Genomic DNA, 16,732 nt, shown 5'->3' on the forward strand with positions numbered 1-16,732 from the left:
AATGCAATTGATTTACTCTTGACGGCATAAAACAGTTAAGATCTTGTACTAAAAAAGCTTATTTTAGAAAGTTTATTGATTGTTTGAGTGCGCGTCATAGAGAAAATACCCCAAATGTTACAGTTTTACCTCAAAAATTGCGAAAACCTAAGACAAGTGACTGAAAATGTGAATACTTGTTATGTACTGATACTGTAACAGCCAATTATATACGATTTTCACTTAGTCAATCCCGTTGGCAGAAGATGCACCACGCTTTAGGAGACCAATAGTCGAAAATGTGTATAAAATAATGGAAATTGTTGAGTCCGACCGTGATCTAAGCATTATTATGATTGCAATTAATGAAAGAAAAAAAAGAAGATAAATTTATTTTTAACACAACTAATATTTTATTTTAAGATCATATTGATAAAAGTTAGAAAAGAGACCCACACATTTATCTTTACCCTAAGGCCTGATTACGGTAAAAATCTCTTCATAACCTTCACCTTGTCTTGTTTACCATATATACGTTATTTTTATCAAACCGGACCCTTGTAGAAGGTTTAGTGATATACATCAGGCCGAATTTATAAATATGAAGTAGATTCGAATTTAAAAATTGACACACAATTTGAGTTCAATCGAAAATCATAGACTCAAGTCGAGCTTATAATTTTTCGAGTCGACACATCACTAATAAATTTTTAAGGAATGTAATTTGACTGGACAATTTATATTCGACTGAATAGTCCATTAAAAACATCTATTGATTTATTAAATATAATACATAGTATACAAATGCTTGTAGATAAAATCCGCCATTTTAATCGAAAAACAACGAATATCATTTGTTTGTAAGTATTTATTGAGGAGTAATGCCTCTCCACTTCCCTCAGTCATCCTAAGCACAGGTCATGGGAATTATATTTTAATGATTATACTAAGGCAGTTTTTTTGTGTGCGCTCGTAAAAAGCTTCTTACACTTGAACAAAAAACAAAAACAAAAATAATGTTTCTCTAATGGGTAATAAGCGGCTTATTTATGAGCTTATATTTCTATTAAAAGTCCGGCGGAACTTTGTATGCCTTAAGGTGAGTATGTAAAAGTATTTAAGAGGGAAACAGAGAACATAAAAAAAGAACTCCGTAGACTCTTTATATACGAGGTTGCGTTGCAAATATATATAAAAATAATAACATGGACTTTCTGCAATTGATTCCGCGTTGATTTTAATTAATTTCTCAATCAGATATCGTTATCATCACTACTGTATTTTTTTCTCTTTATACGAGGACACCCCATTGCAAAAATAGAATTTGCTATTAATGGCTAAGTAATTTAATTAAAAAAAGACTGCAATATATGAATTTATATACATATTTCTATTATGATACTATCATAAAAGATAAGGAAAAAACTTCGGTTGTTCCCTCTAATTAATTAGTTACCCATCGTTGAGCTTTGAATCAAAGAAACAAATATTGGCAGAATTCAACAGCAATGATGTACGAAAAAACCCATAATTTATTTTCTATTTAATATGATATAAAAGAAAATGTAAATAAATTGGTTACATAAAAAAGAGAAACACTTTATTTGACAAAAAAATAATATATTTTTCTAAAGAAAAAGACTAGTCGTATAATAACAATTTAAAAAAAAGGTCAATGATTTGTTTGTTTGTAGTTTTTTTTTTTTTTTTTTTGCAAAATAATCAAAATACGAAATAATTAATAACACAAATGGCTGCATGTCAATATCATTAATTATAGATGTTACTGAGATAATATTTAAGTATATATTATGTATTTGTAGAATAACACTGAATAAATCTTATTTCAAAAAACAAAACCAAAAATAAGAGTTTTTCATTCAAAGGAGTGAACCGCGTCCACGTGGACCCGTATGTCCTCTTCTTTATGACAAACATAGGAACATCGAGAGCACTTGTAAGTCTGTCGATGAACCGCGTGGGAGTGTTTTACTAAGTAATCCTTTCGAACAAAGCTCTTACCACAGTCCCCACAAACAAACTTCTTTTCTCCATGTGTAGCCTCGTGCTTCCGCAACGTGGAGGTCTCCGAGAACTTTTTGGAACAGTAGGAACAGGAATAGGGGAGCTCCTTTGTATGTGAGCGGTGATGTGTAAGAAGTTTACTCCGATTGCCAAGGACCTTGCTACATCGACAACAGGTTCGACTCCCTAGGTAAAAGTCAACATGATTCTGTAGCGATTCGGAGTCGAACATTTCCTTATCGCAGACTTTACACTGAGTCTCACTGCGTGGGCTTAACTTGGGACAAGGTGGTGGAAGTGTTGTTTTGGGAGCCTCAATGGCCCTTCGCTCTGCAGCGCGAAGCGGAGGAGGAAGTAGTGCGTTCGAGATCTCTTCACCGAGTAGGTCCTTGCATCGCTGTCTCACGGCATCACAGTAAATGATGCGATGACGATTTAGCGTGTTGGAGTGTGTAAAGGTCTTAAAGCAGAACTCACACTCGAAAGGTTTTTCCCGGATGTGTCTCCGATGGTGGATTGTGAGTTTTGCGGAGGTGGGAAAGGATTTCTGACAGAGACAGCATGTATTTCTTGTAACAAAGTTGAGAGTATGACGAGCCAAGTCTCGGGACTCAGTAAAAACGAGTTTACAAAGATTGCAGTGTAGGATTGACTTGGATTTTATCCTTGCTGTGGAGGAAGATGAGAGGGAGTTGGAGCTGGATGTACTAGAGTTGGAAGCTTCCTCTTCAGAGTTTTTGGACTCTTCTGTCTGAAGTAATAAAGCTCCTACGAGAAGGTCCTCCTGACCATTAAATGTTTTGAAGAGAAAGTCATCTCCAGACTCATCCATGAGTCCAAAATCTGAGTTATCTTCTTCCAGAGTGGATCCACTACCCCATTGGGGAGAGGAGTTGTGAGAAGAGGAAAGGATTTGCTCATTACTAAACTCAAAAAGGTTCAATTTCCCAGGGAGAAGAGGATCTCCAAAGTCGTCGGAGGAGGAAGGTGAAAAGTCGAAGAGTTCCATCTGCAAATAATAAAAGAAATGCGTGTTAAAAGAGTTTATTCTTCATCTTAAAAATATAAAAATAAGTAACTAAGTACATCATCACTGGGTGTGTGGCCCCCAAAAATAAATATGTATTTGTTATTATACCTCATTATTACATATTATTATGGCCATAACGTGTGGGCTATAAGGAGAGTAAGTAAAACGCCCAATTTACAATGATATAATGACTTGTGCATACCTAATACATTATAAATGAACAGCTCCTTGAGTTTCTTACTTTAAATCATATTATTTAATATTTCAAGATCACTTTGTATATGTACAGCGTACATAAGCTCATCGTACAGCGTCAATTAGAACTCCATAGTTAACTATAATCGATTTTAAGCTCTAAATAAGAAATTGTGTCGAAATGTATCAGCTTTCATATGCTGTATTATTGGTGGCGATACGTCAAAAAACTATGAGAATGGATGTAAAAAGTCAATGTGTTACAAATATTCTGGACTCAATCACTCAGTAATGGAGGTCGCTGACATTCTTAAATACTCTGTTGAGCTTGTCTGTAAGGTCCAGAGACTCATTAATAACAACAAGGTCCATTCTAGGAAGACAATGACTGGAGAACGCAAAAATATTGTCCCTGTATAATGTTTGACCTGTTGGGCCTTTGAAGTTTATGAAAGAGGCTGTGAAGCTCTAGTTGGATGCCAACAACCCCACAGGGAATGACAGTTGGCAACAACACTTAGCACTTAAACATAAGGCCATACCAACTCAAGCTTTTTGCAATTAAAACCTCACTGATTTCTGGGCTCCTTCATCCCCGGAATTCTCACCACTGGCCTATGGAATATAACGGTTAGTGGAGAACAAGGTTTGCAAATTCTCCCACAGCAATGTTAACTCCCTGAAGGCTTCAATTGAGAAGGAGTGGGCCCATATATTCTGACTACGTCATTAAGGTGTGCAAGGCCTAAAGGCCTAGGCTGGAGGTCATAGTGACCGTAGAAAAACATTTTCAGAAATCATTGTTGATATTAAAAGGTACAATTATAATAAAAAGTACTCCTGATATTTTATTATATCTTGTCTTTGATGAAGTTGATTTAAATCTTCGTATCAAAAGCGGTACGATTTCCTTAAGCACTCTGTATATAAATAGAGATAAACGTAGGCATGATTGTAATTTCATCCTTTATGAAACAAACAATAAAACTGCTCTAATTCACCACCACCCAAGGCCCCCATCCACGCACCCACATACATTTTCTGTACAATAAGACATTAATCAAACTCATGTTCTTTAAAGGGACAAACACAAATATATATATATAAGCACACACACACCTAATTAGTCTTAATAACCTGTCGTAAACAAAAATAGTAAGCTCAGACTCCTACATTCTATATTTTTTGTATGAATCAGGAGTTTATATATTATATACGACCACAAGAGTGAGATGATCAGTGATTTTTGCTTATAAATATAATACAGCTACACACATCCGATTTATGTCAGGAAATCCGTTTTTTTCCTTCAAAACCACATAAATAATGAAGAACTTCATGTATATGGTGTGTACAAGTTACGATTTTGTATAAGTTGCACCTTGTATAAGTAGTTTGTACAAGTTGCAACTAATTTGTGATGAGGAAGATAATGCAATATTTGACTATTCCAGGGATGATCGATATATTAATGTTGTAATTTCTGACTATTTGAATAAAAATGACTAAAAAATAAGTATTCTGTCACACATAATCAAGTTCAAATGCGCACAGTTATATTATGTATAAATATATAATATCAGTGTACTTTTAAATGATCAAAATAAAAAGATATTTTACCTCAGGACATTTTTCTTAAGCCATATCGCCTTAATGTATATAAATATATGAGGTTTATACGTCGTTATTGTTTATTTTTGGTTGAAATAGATGTTTCCTTTAAATTCATCAATGAAAATATGTAATGGGTATTTAATTTATAACACATTAAATAGTTGTATTCTGCGGAAATAATGATGGCATTATGCTCTTCCCTTGTATTTTACTTTTTTGTCAATCCATGAGTATTTTCCAATATGAAAACGCCATGATATATAATTATAATTAATTTATAATGGGGAAGTGAATAACACTTCTTCCATTCGAATTTTTGATGTGTTTATTCCTTTCTGTATTTAATAGTAGTTTGATTACTTTTTTCGTGTCTGTTTCGAATTCATTTCATAGTGAGGTTTCGAATTCATTACATAGTGAGATTTCGATTGTCTTGATGTATACATTGAAATTTTCGGTATAATTTAATCATTTTTACAAAGCATTCTTCAAATTTTGATGGTCACCATGTTTATTTTAGGTTTATGTAGTATGTTAAAATACCCATGATTTTCATCACTAGACAAATTGATTATAAAAGATACCAAAATTTTGTATTTAAACGATTCACAAAATTGGTTTTGAATAGTCTTTATTGTTTCCATAAAAATCAGTAATTCCGTAATTTAGTCATGCTTAGTGTTACCTCTTTAACACAAAAATACTCTATGTATTTAGTTGTCAGCTGTCGATTCCCTACTTTCGCTTGATACGTCATGGCTATTTGATAATATATTCTTTCTGATAAATACACAAAGTAATAAGTTATTCTATACTTATGCTCCATTTCAAAAAGAACAGAAATACAATTTCCTGATGATCCATCGTCTTTTATATAATATTTATATATATATATTGCCCATTCTATGAAGAAAGTTTGGCTATCATACCCAATTACTAATGTATAGCTACGCATTTAATGAAATATTAAAAAAAAATCTTATAATACAGTATCAAATAAAATAATTATGATGAGTTTAATAATATGTAATTCATTTTAAAAATGCTGAAGAAATAATATGAGAGTGATAGTCTGAGAGTATAGAAGAAATAAATTGCAATTGGTAAGATTGACTAATTTGGCTAACTAAAAGATGATTTCTGACCTTTTTTCTTTTTCTTTTTGAAGGAAAGGTTGTATGATACAATCAAATAACGACGTGTCTTCAAATTATGATGTTCGGGGTATTTAATGACGACATTCAACTTTATTTATTATTTTTAATCAGTTCTAGTAAATAAAATCCGTAAGAATGACAGTTTGAAGGACTTGTTCAAAGACTAGACTGACTAGGACTGACACAACACCAGTTATATAGCGCCCCCCCCAGTAGATACAATTCTACGGAACAAACGAAACAGTTGAAAATCACGTCATGAGCAATGGAATTTCTCTTATTTTAAGGCTTATTTCAAAGACCACCACCATGCCCAGTGTATGTACATACCTATATGCCTACATTCATATAAAACCGGATCTATTCATGCATCTCGTAGATACATACATTTATATATAGACAGTAATATGTATATAGTTCCCCATTTGACAAAAAATAATAATAATTTAAATCATATATGTACAAACAACAAAATATATATTAAATACTTTTCTTTCAAGAATAACTCTATTCACAATCCTACAATTTTAAATACAGAGTTGTTAGAGTGAGAATATCTATGTATATATACATACAAATGACACATTTCTCCCTTATAAGTATTGTATATATAAGTAGAAACAAAGAGACATAAAAATTAAAAAGGAAAATAATAATAAAGTTTTTTGTTTGTTCGTTTGTTGTTCTTATTTTTTGTATTGTGCCGTTTCTATTTTGATTCCTATTTCAGTATTTTTCATATAAAAAGACATTTTTTTAAAATATGTATAAAGAACTAGAAGAGCAACACGTCAGCTGAATAAACGGAGCTTGCCGCAGAAACAAAGAAGAAATTATATACAATAAAGTAAATAGTTTTTTAATCATTGATAATCAGTGATTGTCTTGGATTTCGGCTGTTTAATGTACAATAAAAGAAAGCTGCTGATTGTTCTAAGCTTCCCGCATTACTCATGTAGGTCTACACTCATTCTATGTGAACATTCATCTACAATGATGTCATATGAGGTTCAATATGTTTCATAAATGGGGGGGACTGATACTCTATTTGAGAACGCTGGAATTTCAGTCTACGGTTAAGTACGGCTCACTAGTCATTCTTACTTCCAGTAGTATTTTTATAAATATTGTTTTGTCAAAAAATTATGAAAAAAAAGATTAAAACAATCCAAAGTCAAGAAAAAATCTCTTAGGACAAAACCGAAAAATAAATTCGGTATCAGATAGAAACACAACACTAGTAGATATCTACATACATAGATATTTGAAGAAATTAAATTGAATATATATATATATATATGTATTTTATCAAATAAACATTGCTTTTCAAGTATTTATTTTTGTAATATTTTGAAGAAAATAAAATAATAATATCAAAAAGGTTTATCAAAATCCGTCAATTGATAAATGATCTTTTCCCATTTTCGATGTTTTTTTTATATATATTTATCTTTTTCCATCAATCAAACACACACAGGAGAAGAGGGGATTAAATATTGAAAAGCATTTCGTATGTTCTTGTCACATATGTGCATATAACTCTTCCCCCTCCTTTCTTTCGCTCTCCGGACACACCCCCATCATATAGGCCCAAGTACTTTTTTCAAATACATCAACATCCTCGTTGTGTCTTGGATAAATAGAAAATAATAAAAACATACACAGAGAGTTATGGCGGAAATAATCCGTTAAAGAAAGAAAAACAAATATAAAATAAGAATAATATTTCAGCCTTATGTCAACATCGTCCTTTTCTTCCTGATACATGCTTATACAATATACATATAATCAAAATATAAGAAGAAAAAAAAGAAGGTTGTCGTTGAAAGTCATGTGACGTAGCAAAAAGGCTACGTCATAATTAATCACTGTTGGGTAGGAACGAGTTAGATAGTAATATATTATATACTAATCATATTACTTTTCCAGTAACTAATAGTATAATTTGCATGACTCCACCAAAGATTAGAGATGGAACGGGCCTTGGACCTGAATCCCAAGTACCCCGGGTACGGTATAAGTAAATTTGTATTTATATAGTTTTATACGGTTCTTGTATCTTAATTCGAAGTATTCGTATACAAGTAAATTTGTGTTATTCCAAAATATCAGAGCCCTGCACTGAAAACAAGTAAACAAACTTTTGCAAAAGATCTTAAGTATGTTGGGATAATAAAAAGTCGGATAAGTTTGCTTTATAAATATAGGATTGGGCTTTACTATGCTACTGTTTAAGCTAAATTTTATTACCCAAAAAGATGAGAGTCCCCAACTGGCATCTGTTAATCAAACTATTACCGATATTAAAAAGATCCTTAGTATTTTTGGATCTTAAAAAGGGAGACAGTATTACTTTATAAATATAGGAGGGTATTTAATCAGGATCCCAAGTACTCGGCTACAGTTTAAGCTAACTTTTATTATCCAAAAAGATCCGAGTCCCGAACTGGCTAACTAAAGCTTTACGGATTTTAAAAAAGATCCGAAGTATTTTTGGATCTTAAAAAGCGGATAGTATTGCATAATAAAGATAGGAAGGGTCTTGAATCCGAAGTACTCGGATACAATATATGTATATAAATTGTTATTATCTGGGATCTGAGGCTTGTTTCAGTATCAGTAAAATTAGCCTTAATCCAGATCATATTTTCCGTATGTCCATACACAATACTCATTACATTATAAGCAAACGTCCAACTAATTTTAGTTTGGGATCTGGATTCAAAAGTTCGGCTACACGAAATTTACTCAAATATTTACGTAGAAAGATCCGAAACGACCCAAACCTTAAAAAGATTCAGCATTAGTTAACCCTTATTTCAATCCCTAACACGAGCATATAGTAAAACTAAAAAATGGTATTTAATTAATTTCTACTTGCTAGTACTGTGAGCACGAGAACAATCATTTTTGATAACATTTTGAAATTGCTGTAAAATATATATAATTTTCAAACCCTTGCTCTCCAAAAAATTATTATATTTAAATAAATTTATGAACATTACACGTCTAGACAATACAGAAATATATCAACAAGTATTTAAGTGATAAAACCTTTCCTGTACGTTCATTTAGCAAAAAGGTGCAATCCCAAATAAGTGTTTGCCTTTAGCTACAGAAGAAAAGAAACACATATTCAATTTATGGACATGTCATTTTATGACTAAAATTTTGCAATTTCTGAGACCACTCCTAGTGTAATATTTTCATGCTATAATATATACATACATACGAACATATTCCACCCTCACAAAACATTTTGTTGATTTTTCTTTGTGTTTCACAATACAAAATACTATAAAATATATATTCACGACAATGAAGGGCGTAACAAGAGACCCTGGGCTCCTTTCCAAACTCCCCGCCTCTTATTTTTCTATTGTACTACTGAATGACAAGTTGATTTTATAGTGGTGTGGTGTTGTGTGAACGAAGACAAATGTGACACGTCAACACAAAAGCGAACTGGAATGATTTTACTCAAAGTTGAATATAAATTGCATTTGCTCTCCTCCACGAATTATCTTCAATTTATATCAACATATGATTTTTATTGATCCTTTGGATGTGTCGCAAATTGCACTTTATAAGACACAATAAAATAATGAGAAATTAATTGATTTTGTTTGAAAGATGCCCCATATCGGGGCATATATAAGTCTTCTAAGTCAAATAAAACTATTAAACTATAGTTGCCATTCTTAAGCATTCCAATTGCAAGGTGGGGGGTAAATTTATATAATGTCTCATTGGCCCTATGGTTACGGCGCCACTGGCTTTATATAATATATATATGTATGAAGGAAAAATGGGGTTTTCTTTTATATTGGATCTAAATTATTTTTATTTTAACACATCATATAGAGTAAAAAAAATCAAAAGACTATGGCAAAGACTAAAAAAAATATGTCAAAGTACTGCCAAAACAACACTCCATAAATTTAACTTTGCTTTTTGCTGCTACCCTGTTGCATATTTTTCCTAACCTTCTCTTGCCAAAAGATGTTTGGCTAATGAATGAAAAAATCAGAAAACAAGAACATTGAAATTTGTATTGCTGTAACTTCTTGATTAATTCACAATAAATACATAGAAGTAAGGGAAGACTACAACATAGTACTAGGCTACTGAAAACAATTCATATTTTTCCCACAGTCTTTTTTAACTATTATTCTTAGTGGATTAACCACAATGACGTTGTCTTAAAACATGACCTCTCCTTCAGAAAATGGTTCTTCATTTCCGGCATTTAAATATCCGTGAGACAGAGGAGAATGTGTGGGGGGGGAGCTCAAATAAGAGTTCCACAGAGGAGGGTCTAATCATTGTTGTGTAAAGTGTTAATCATTCTTGATAGCTCTGAATTCCTTGTTTATAAACTTTTGAAGGGGGTATATTTTAGAGGATGTATTAAGAAAAAGAATGTATGCAGCGAATAATAGGTGTTTGTATATTAGTGTTTGGTTTCGGTCTAAAAATTCTAGACCGATCTGAGAGCGTTATATATTTAGCCTGTATTGATTTAGACCCATAAAAATCCATGTATATTTTGAGACAAACAAAATGTTACACGATTTGCATACATGTATATAAATATATATCTAAATCAGTCCAGAAAAAATCTCTACAGACAGATTAAAATATATATATATATATCTTTCGGACCGAATCTCAACACTAATATATACAAATTTATGTATCACTATACATAAACTAGGGAAGGAAGACGTTTAAAATTCAAATGTGTTATACATTTATATGACTATAACTATTATAAAGAATTAATTTCAATACGGAAATTGTTGGATAACTAAACCAAAATAAGAAAAGTGTCTTTTTAGGGGGATTTACATCATATCTATACAATATACATAACTAACCGGGATGCAGTCATATGGGGATTTTTTTTTTTTTGACGGATGTTACAAGTGATTTGTGAGACAGACAAATTAAAACAATGCAGGTAATTGGTAATGTTGAGACTCAGTATGATACTTAATTCATTTCCAGTTTGGTCTAAAAGCTATTTTTTCTAGAGCAATCTGGACCAATGAATGGATGAAATCAAACTATTTTTCTATTAAATGTATTAAATAACCCAAAAAAAAATATTTTATATAAAAATGAGGTAATTTTGTTTTCTATAACTTTGTTTATCAAAAAATCTCAATAGTTATGGTGTGATAGATTTTATTGTGTATCCTGAAATGTACTACGAGACCGGTCCAGACCGAATTTGGAGCTAGTAAGTTTGGTTTAACGAAAATTATAGGATTTTTAGACCGAATGCCACATTTCTTATTGGGTAGTTTTCAAGACTTAGAGAAACCTAAAGGGGCCTCATCAGAGCTGATGTGTATTTTTTAAATAAAAATTTTTTATTAGAGTATGGATTTTGTTATATTTTTGGAAAGGAGCTTCAATTACCTTTTCATTACACAAAAAAAAAAGAACATCTACATGCTTTTTCTATACTTAATTGAAGCAAATTAGTACGGCCTTAGAAAAATTATAATGGTCCTCGAATGTGCTTACAATTTCCAGACGGAAACCGAACAATAAAAAATACGTAAATAACATAATAAATAACGCACATACGTGTGTACCGTAGATCCAACAACTTGCTTTTCTTAGGGTTTTTAAGTCATACAGAATATGTGCGTCAACATAAAAACGACCTTGATCAAAAAATTAAAAAAAAAAAAAATCCCATATTTTGTTTTACTTCATAAACATATCTACATTAGTTATGGGCTTATTCTTCAAATTTCTGGTAGAGTTAAGACACCCAAAATTTTTAAATATAGTTACAAATTTTTTCTTTGATTTATATGGACATTCAAATAGAATTCGACCATTTCTCATAATACACACAATTTTGGAAAAAGATCATGTTAGCCTTATTTTGTGTTGACGGGCCTCATATATGTATATTATAAATACGTAGGTACTAGCATATAAAGTGTGTGCCATAGTACATAGAAACCAACATCGTGCCTCTCTTCCATTCAAAGAGATTAATGACACAAAAACACAAATTATTGGTTGTTGTCGTGGATGTCTATGTTTCTATGATACAAAGCCTTCTGTTTTATTTAACTCTACATAACATATATATTATATAAAAGTGTATCATTTATGACAATTACCAGATATGTATGTATGTTTGTACGGCACACAATGTAATTCCTCTGTCTTGGTTTGTTCATATATATATTATTGTACTTATTACTGCTTTCCCAAAATTCACTATGTTAGGGGAGAGGGATAAACAATCGATTTAAGTGGATGAGTGAGTGAGAATTAATCCCATGATGGAAATCCATTTTGATGGACAACGACGACGCTGCATCCTAAGCCCGACACAATATTACTTTTATTATTTTTATAACCATAAAATATACTTGTAAGAGCTAACCAACTAATTACAAGCCTGTCAAACCTCAAGAACAGAGAGAGAGTGTGTTCAGTGAACCAGTCTAAACACTTAATAGTTATGATTATTCTTATTTGAGGAAGTCTTCTCTTTGATCTTCATTCGGATTTAAGGTTTTGTTTAATTATGGTTTTCACATCTCTTGTACAAGAGTGTTTTTTATTGTTGTTTTTATTCAGCTAATATTTAAATATACACTCGTGTTGGGGTGTGGTCTGAAAATATAAAACCGGTCTAAGACCGGTCAATTTCAGTAGATTGAACTAATTTGGTCATTAAGAAAAACTGACCAAGACTAGTCACTAAAAAAAAAAAATCAGAATAGAAGGATTCTATAAATGAACTATTTCTGACATTAGATTTCTTTGAAAATGTTGAACATCGACCTATAATAACGTCAAATGAAGTTAAATGTGTTGAGACGAAAAAAACAATACATGATTTGAAAACTTCAATCTACTGTATGATATCGTGCTCTAGACCAAAATATATGTCCAAATCGTTCTAAAAAGTAATTAAAGAGACGGGGGAAAAGTTGAATCTCGGACTGAGTCTGAACACTAGTTCCGATTATTCTCATTTAAGAAATTATTTTATCTTCATTCAACTGATGAGTTGGTTTAACTAAAGTTTCATTTTTATTTTACACTTTTATAGTTGATTTTTATTCAGCTAATATTTAAATATAAACTATTGTTGAGGCTTGCTATGAAAATTATAGAACCGTCAATTTTTAGTAGATCGAACTGATTTAGTCTTTTAAAGAAATTAGGGCTGAACTGGTCACAAAGAAAAATTTGGAAAATACGGATACTATAAATTAATTGCAAATGATCTCAATTATGTTTCAAAATAGTGAACATTGACCCATAATAACGACATATCTGTTGCAAAAATCTTATTTGTACAATCTATAAATCATGTAGGATGAGGAGAAAATCGGTCTAAATATTAAGCCCGAAAAATCTGTCTATGATTGGAAAACTCTTAAATTTTGAGGTACCCTCAGAGCTGGAAGCTGGATTGAAATATTGATCCAAATCGGTGTAAAAAAATTATTAAAGACAGAAACGGGGAACAAATCTTTAGCAAATTTTTAATAGACCATAGTTAGTTCGGCCAGGACAGGTCTTAAAGAACAATTTGTTCTTTACAGATTCCATAGAAAAACTGTTGACGACGTCGGTTAGGTAAATAAATTTAGAATATCAGTTCACAATAACGTCACATGGATTTATATGTTTAGCAAAAACCATAATTATTCAAATAATAAATTAGTATAGGCGAGAAAATCGGTCCATAGATTGAGACCGAAAAAATTGGTCCACGATTAGAAAAAGGTTAAATTTCGGTTTGCTGTCACAGATCGCGGCCCGGACCAAAATATCGATGCAACTCGGTCAAAAAATAATTTAAGACCCAGCCAAGAAAGTAATTTGATCTTGAACTGAGTCTTAACAATTGTCTATTTATTAGTTGCCTTATTTGAGGTAGTATCCTCTTTGAATTTCATTCGGATAAGGGGTTCGTTTAATTATGGTTTTCACATCTCTTGTTTAAGAGTGTTTTCTGTTGTCATTAGTTTTTAGTTCAGTTAATATTTAAGTACACACTTGTGCTTGGGTTTGGTATCCAAATTTTAAACTTCTAAGCTTTTAGTAGACCGAACTAATGAAGTCCTTTAAAGAAGTTTGGCCTGGACTGGTCTTAAATCAAACTTCGGTCTAGACGGATTCTATAGAGAAATGTTTCTGACGTTAGTTGTGTTTCAAAATTATGAATATCAGCACAATAACGTCATATAAAGTTACATATGTTGCATATATCATACATCAGGCGGGTAGGGGCGAAAATCGATCCATAGATTCAGAACAAAAGAAAATCGGTAAAAATATTAAAACCGAAAAAATTGGGTAACAATTTGCAAATGATTAAATTCCGGTCTATTCTGTCTGAGATCCCGGTGGGGGGTGAAATATTACCCAAATTGGTCTGAAACCCCGATTTATGACCAAACACAGGAAAAAATCTTAATTAAACTTTAGTAATCTGAACTAATTAAGCCTTTGGCAATGTGTTGTATGAATCATATTTGTACGGCTCATAAATCAAGAAATGGGAGAAAATCGGTATTAAGACCAATAACATCGGTTCACAATTTGAAAACGGTTAAATTTTGGTCTACGGTCTGATACCGTGGAGGTTTGGTCTAAAATATCGGTTCAAAGTGTTCAAGAAAAATCATTGAAGGCCAAACTGGGGGAAACTCGATCTTAGAAAGAACCTCAACACTAATTATTAGTATTATTATTCTTACTAAGGGAAGTATCCTCTTTTATCTTTATTCCGATGATGGTTTCATTTAATTATGGTTTTCACATCTCTTGTACAAGAGTGTTTTTTATTTTATTCAGCTAATATTTAGGAACAACCGTAGCCTACTACTGTCTTAAATAGAAAAATGTCGTGTCTTTCATCATTAAGGGCGTTTCAAATACATACAAGGAGAAGAGGTGGGGGAGAAAATGCTAATTATTGAAGGTAAGACGGAAGAGAACAAAATAGAAAAAAAAAAAAAAAAAATTAGACAAATTAATCTGATTAGAAAGCTTAATAGACGTCAACCAAGGGATGTGAAATGAGGAATATAAAAAGAAATAAGATTATAAAAATGAGATACAAAACCCCTCAAATACTTTGTAGTAAGAATCAATTCATAGACAATATATAGACTCTACACAGTCTTTAAATGCATCCCTTTCAAACATAATTTCATTGAATGAGTAACTTACTTGGTACAGCCGTGTTCTCTTCTAAATCAATTCAGTTATTTATTCGCAAAACTATGACTATTTTTTCAAAAGATGTTATATTATATTTTAAAAATAAAGGGCGATACTCCCTCCACCGCTCTAATGTGTCGACTGATTTGTGTGATATGATATCATGGAATTAAAAAAATAGCGAATACGATGTGAGGCGTGCGAGTAGTGAGTAAAGCGCTCTTTTTTTCAGCGTTTCCTTCGAATGGAACGGAGGGGAATTTTTTTTTCCTTCTATGTACACCATAGTTTGACTCTATAACATAATATCTATGTACTATAACAAAAATAATCTTGCTTTCTATTCTTTCACAAGAAATAAATACATTTATTATTATACATGGGATGAAATTGTAATTTGTCAAATTTTGGTGGATTATTATTACTTATAAATAAGTACGGTGCTTCATTTGAGCAGTACACTTTGAAAGCAAAGTTGAGAGGCAGAGAATAATACTTATTTATCTATTTCTTTTTTACGTTTTATCATAGGTAAGAGTGATGATTATATAGGTACCTAATGTACCTATATTATGTAGAAGATTTGAAGGTAAAGGAAAAACATCGAAGAGTTTAGAACATAAACGTTGTGCTGAGGGTTTGGAAATTTTATTTTCATAACATAATTCTTATTTTTTGAGTTGGTAAAGTAGTGTCTATTTTTTTTCTTCGTTTTTTTTCTTGGAAATTGTGTCTAATCGGGCGTACCAAATTAAGTTTTTTTTCCCCCCTTCTAACTCAATAAAAAATAAATTTATAACAATTTTTTTAACTATTTATTATTTGTGAGTGTAATGATTCATTTATCTATATTTTGTAAATGATTTTTTAAATTATTTAACTTTTTGTGTAGTGAAAGAATTGACAGTATTTTTTCCAATTAAAAATGAATCCTGAAAAAGTATGAAGCGTTTTCACTTCATCTTAATCGGTGTTAAGTCCCCAACACAGAATACCCATAGTATTTTGTTGTCAGCTGTCGATTCTCTCGTCTCACTTTATACGTCATGGCTATTTCATAATTTATTCTTTTTGATAAATAATCAAAGTAATAAGTTATATTTAATTCTTATGCTCCGTTTCCAAAAGGACAGGAATACAATTTCTTGTTTGATCCCTCTTCACATATAGATACATATATTGGCCAATGTTAATAGAAATAGAAGGTTAGACCATCATTTAATCGGGCTTGATAGAATTTTGAATTTGATGTATTGCCACGACTACTGGTCAAGACAGACATATTTTTGGCAAAACCAGCAACCTACTATATTTTATGAGGTCACTATGACTAGCTTTTTTACTTTGATGTATTGCACTATCTGCTGGGTAAGACAAATAGATTTTTAATAAGCACACAAGCAATCTTATTATATGACATCACTATTAAAAAGCGTGGAGGAAGTTAAACATAAGTCGTACACGCGTTATGGTATAACCTTGTATTTCTATTAACCTTTTATACTAGCCATCT

General features: G+C 31.6%; 1 protein-coding gene across 1 annotated transcript; it reads right to left on the reverse strand.

The window, feature by feature from the left end:
• Window positions 1-1,493: 1,493 nt before the first annotated feature.
• Window positions 1,494-15,376, reverse strand: LOC121124286 (zinc finger protein 711). Its single transcript, XM_040719443.2, has 2 exons — window positions 15,229-15,376; window positions 1,494-3,013 (listed from the first exon to the last, which is right to left on the reverse strand). The coding sequence occupies exon 2, from the start codon at window positions 3,011-3,013 to the stop codon at window positions 1,856-1,858; it is 1,158 nt and encodes a 385-aa protein (XP_040575377.1). The 5' UTR covers window positions 15,229-15,376; the 3' UTR covers window positions 1,494-1,855.
• Window positions 15,377-16,732: the final 1,356 nt, after the last annotated feature.

Source organism: Lepeophtheirus salmonis, chromosome 9 (genome assembly GCF_016086655.4).
Source record: "Lepeophtheirus salmonis chromosome 9, UVic_Lsal_1.4, whole genome shotgun sequence".
Taxonomy (NCBI): Eukaryota; Metazoa; Arthropoda; class Copepoda; order Siphonostomatoida; family Caligidae; genus Lepeophtheirus; species Lepeophtheirus salmonis.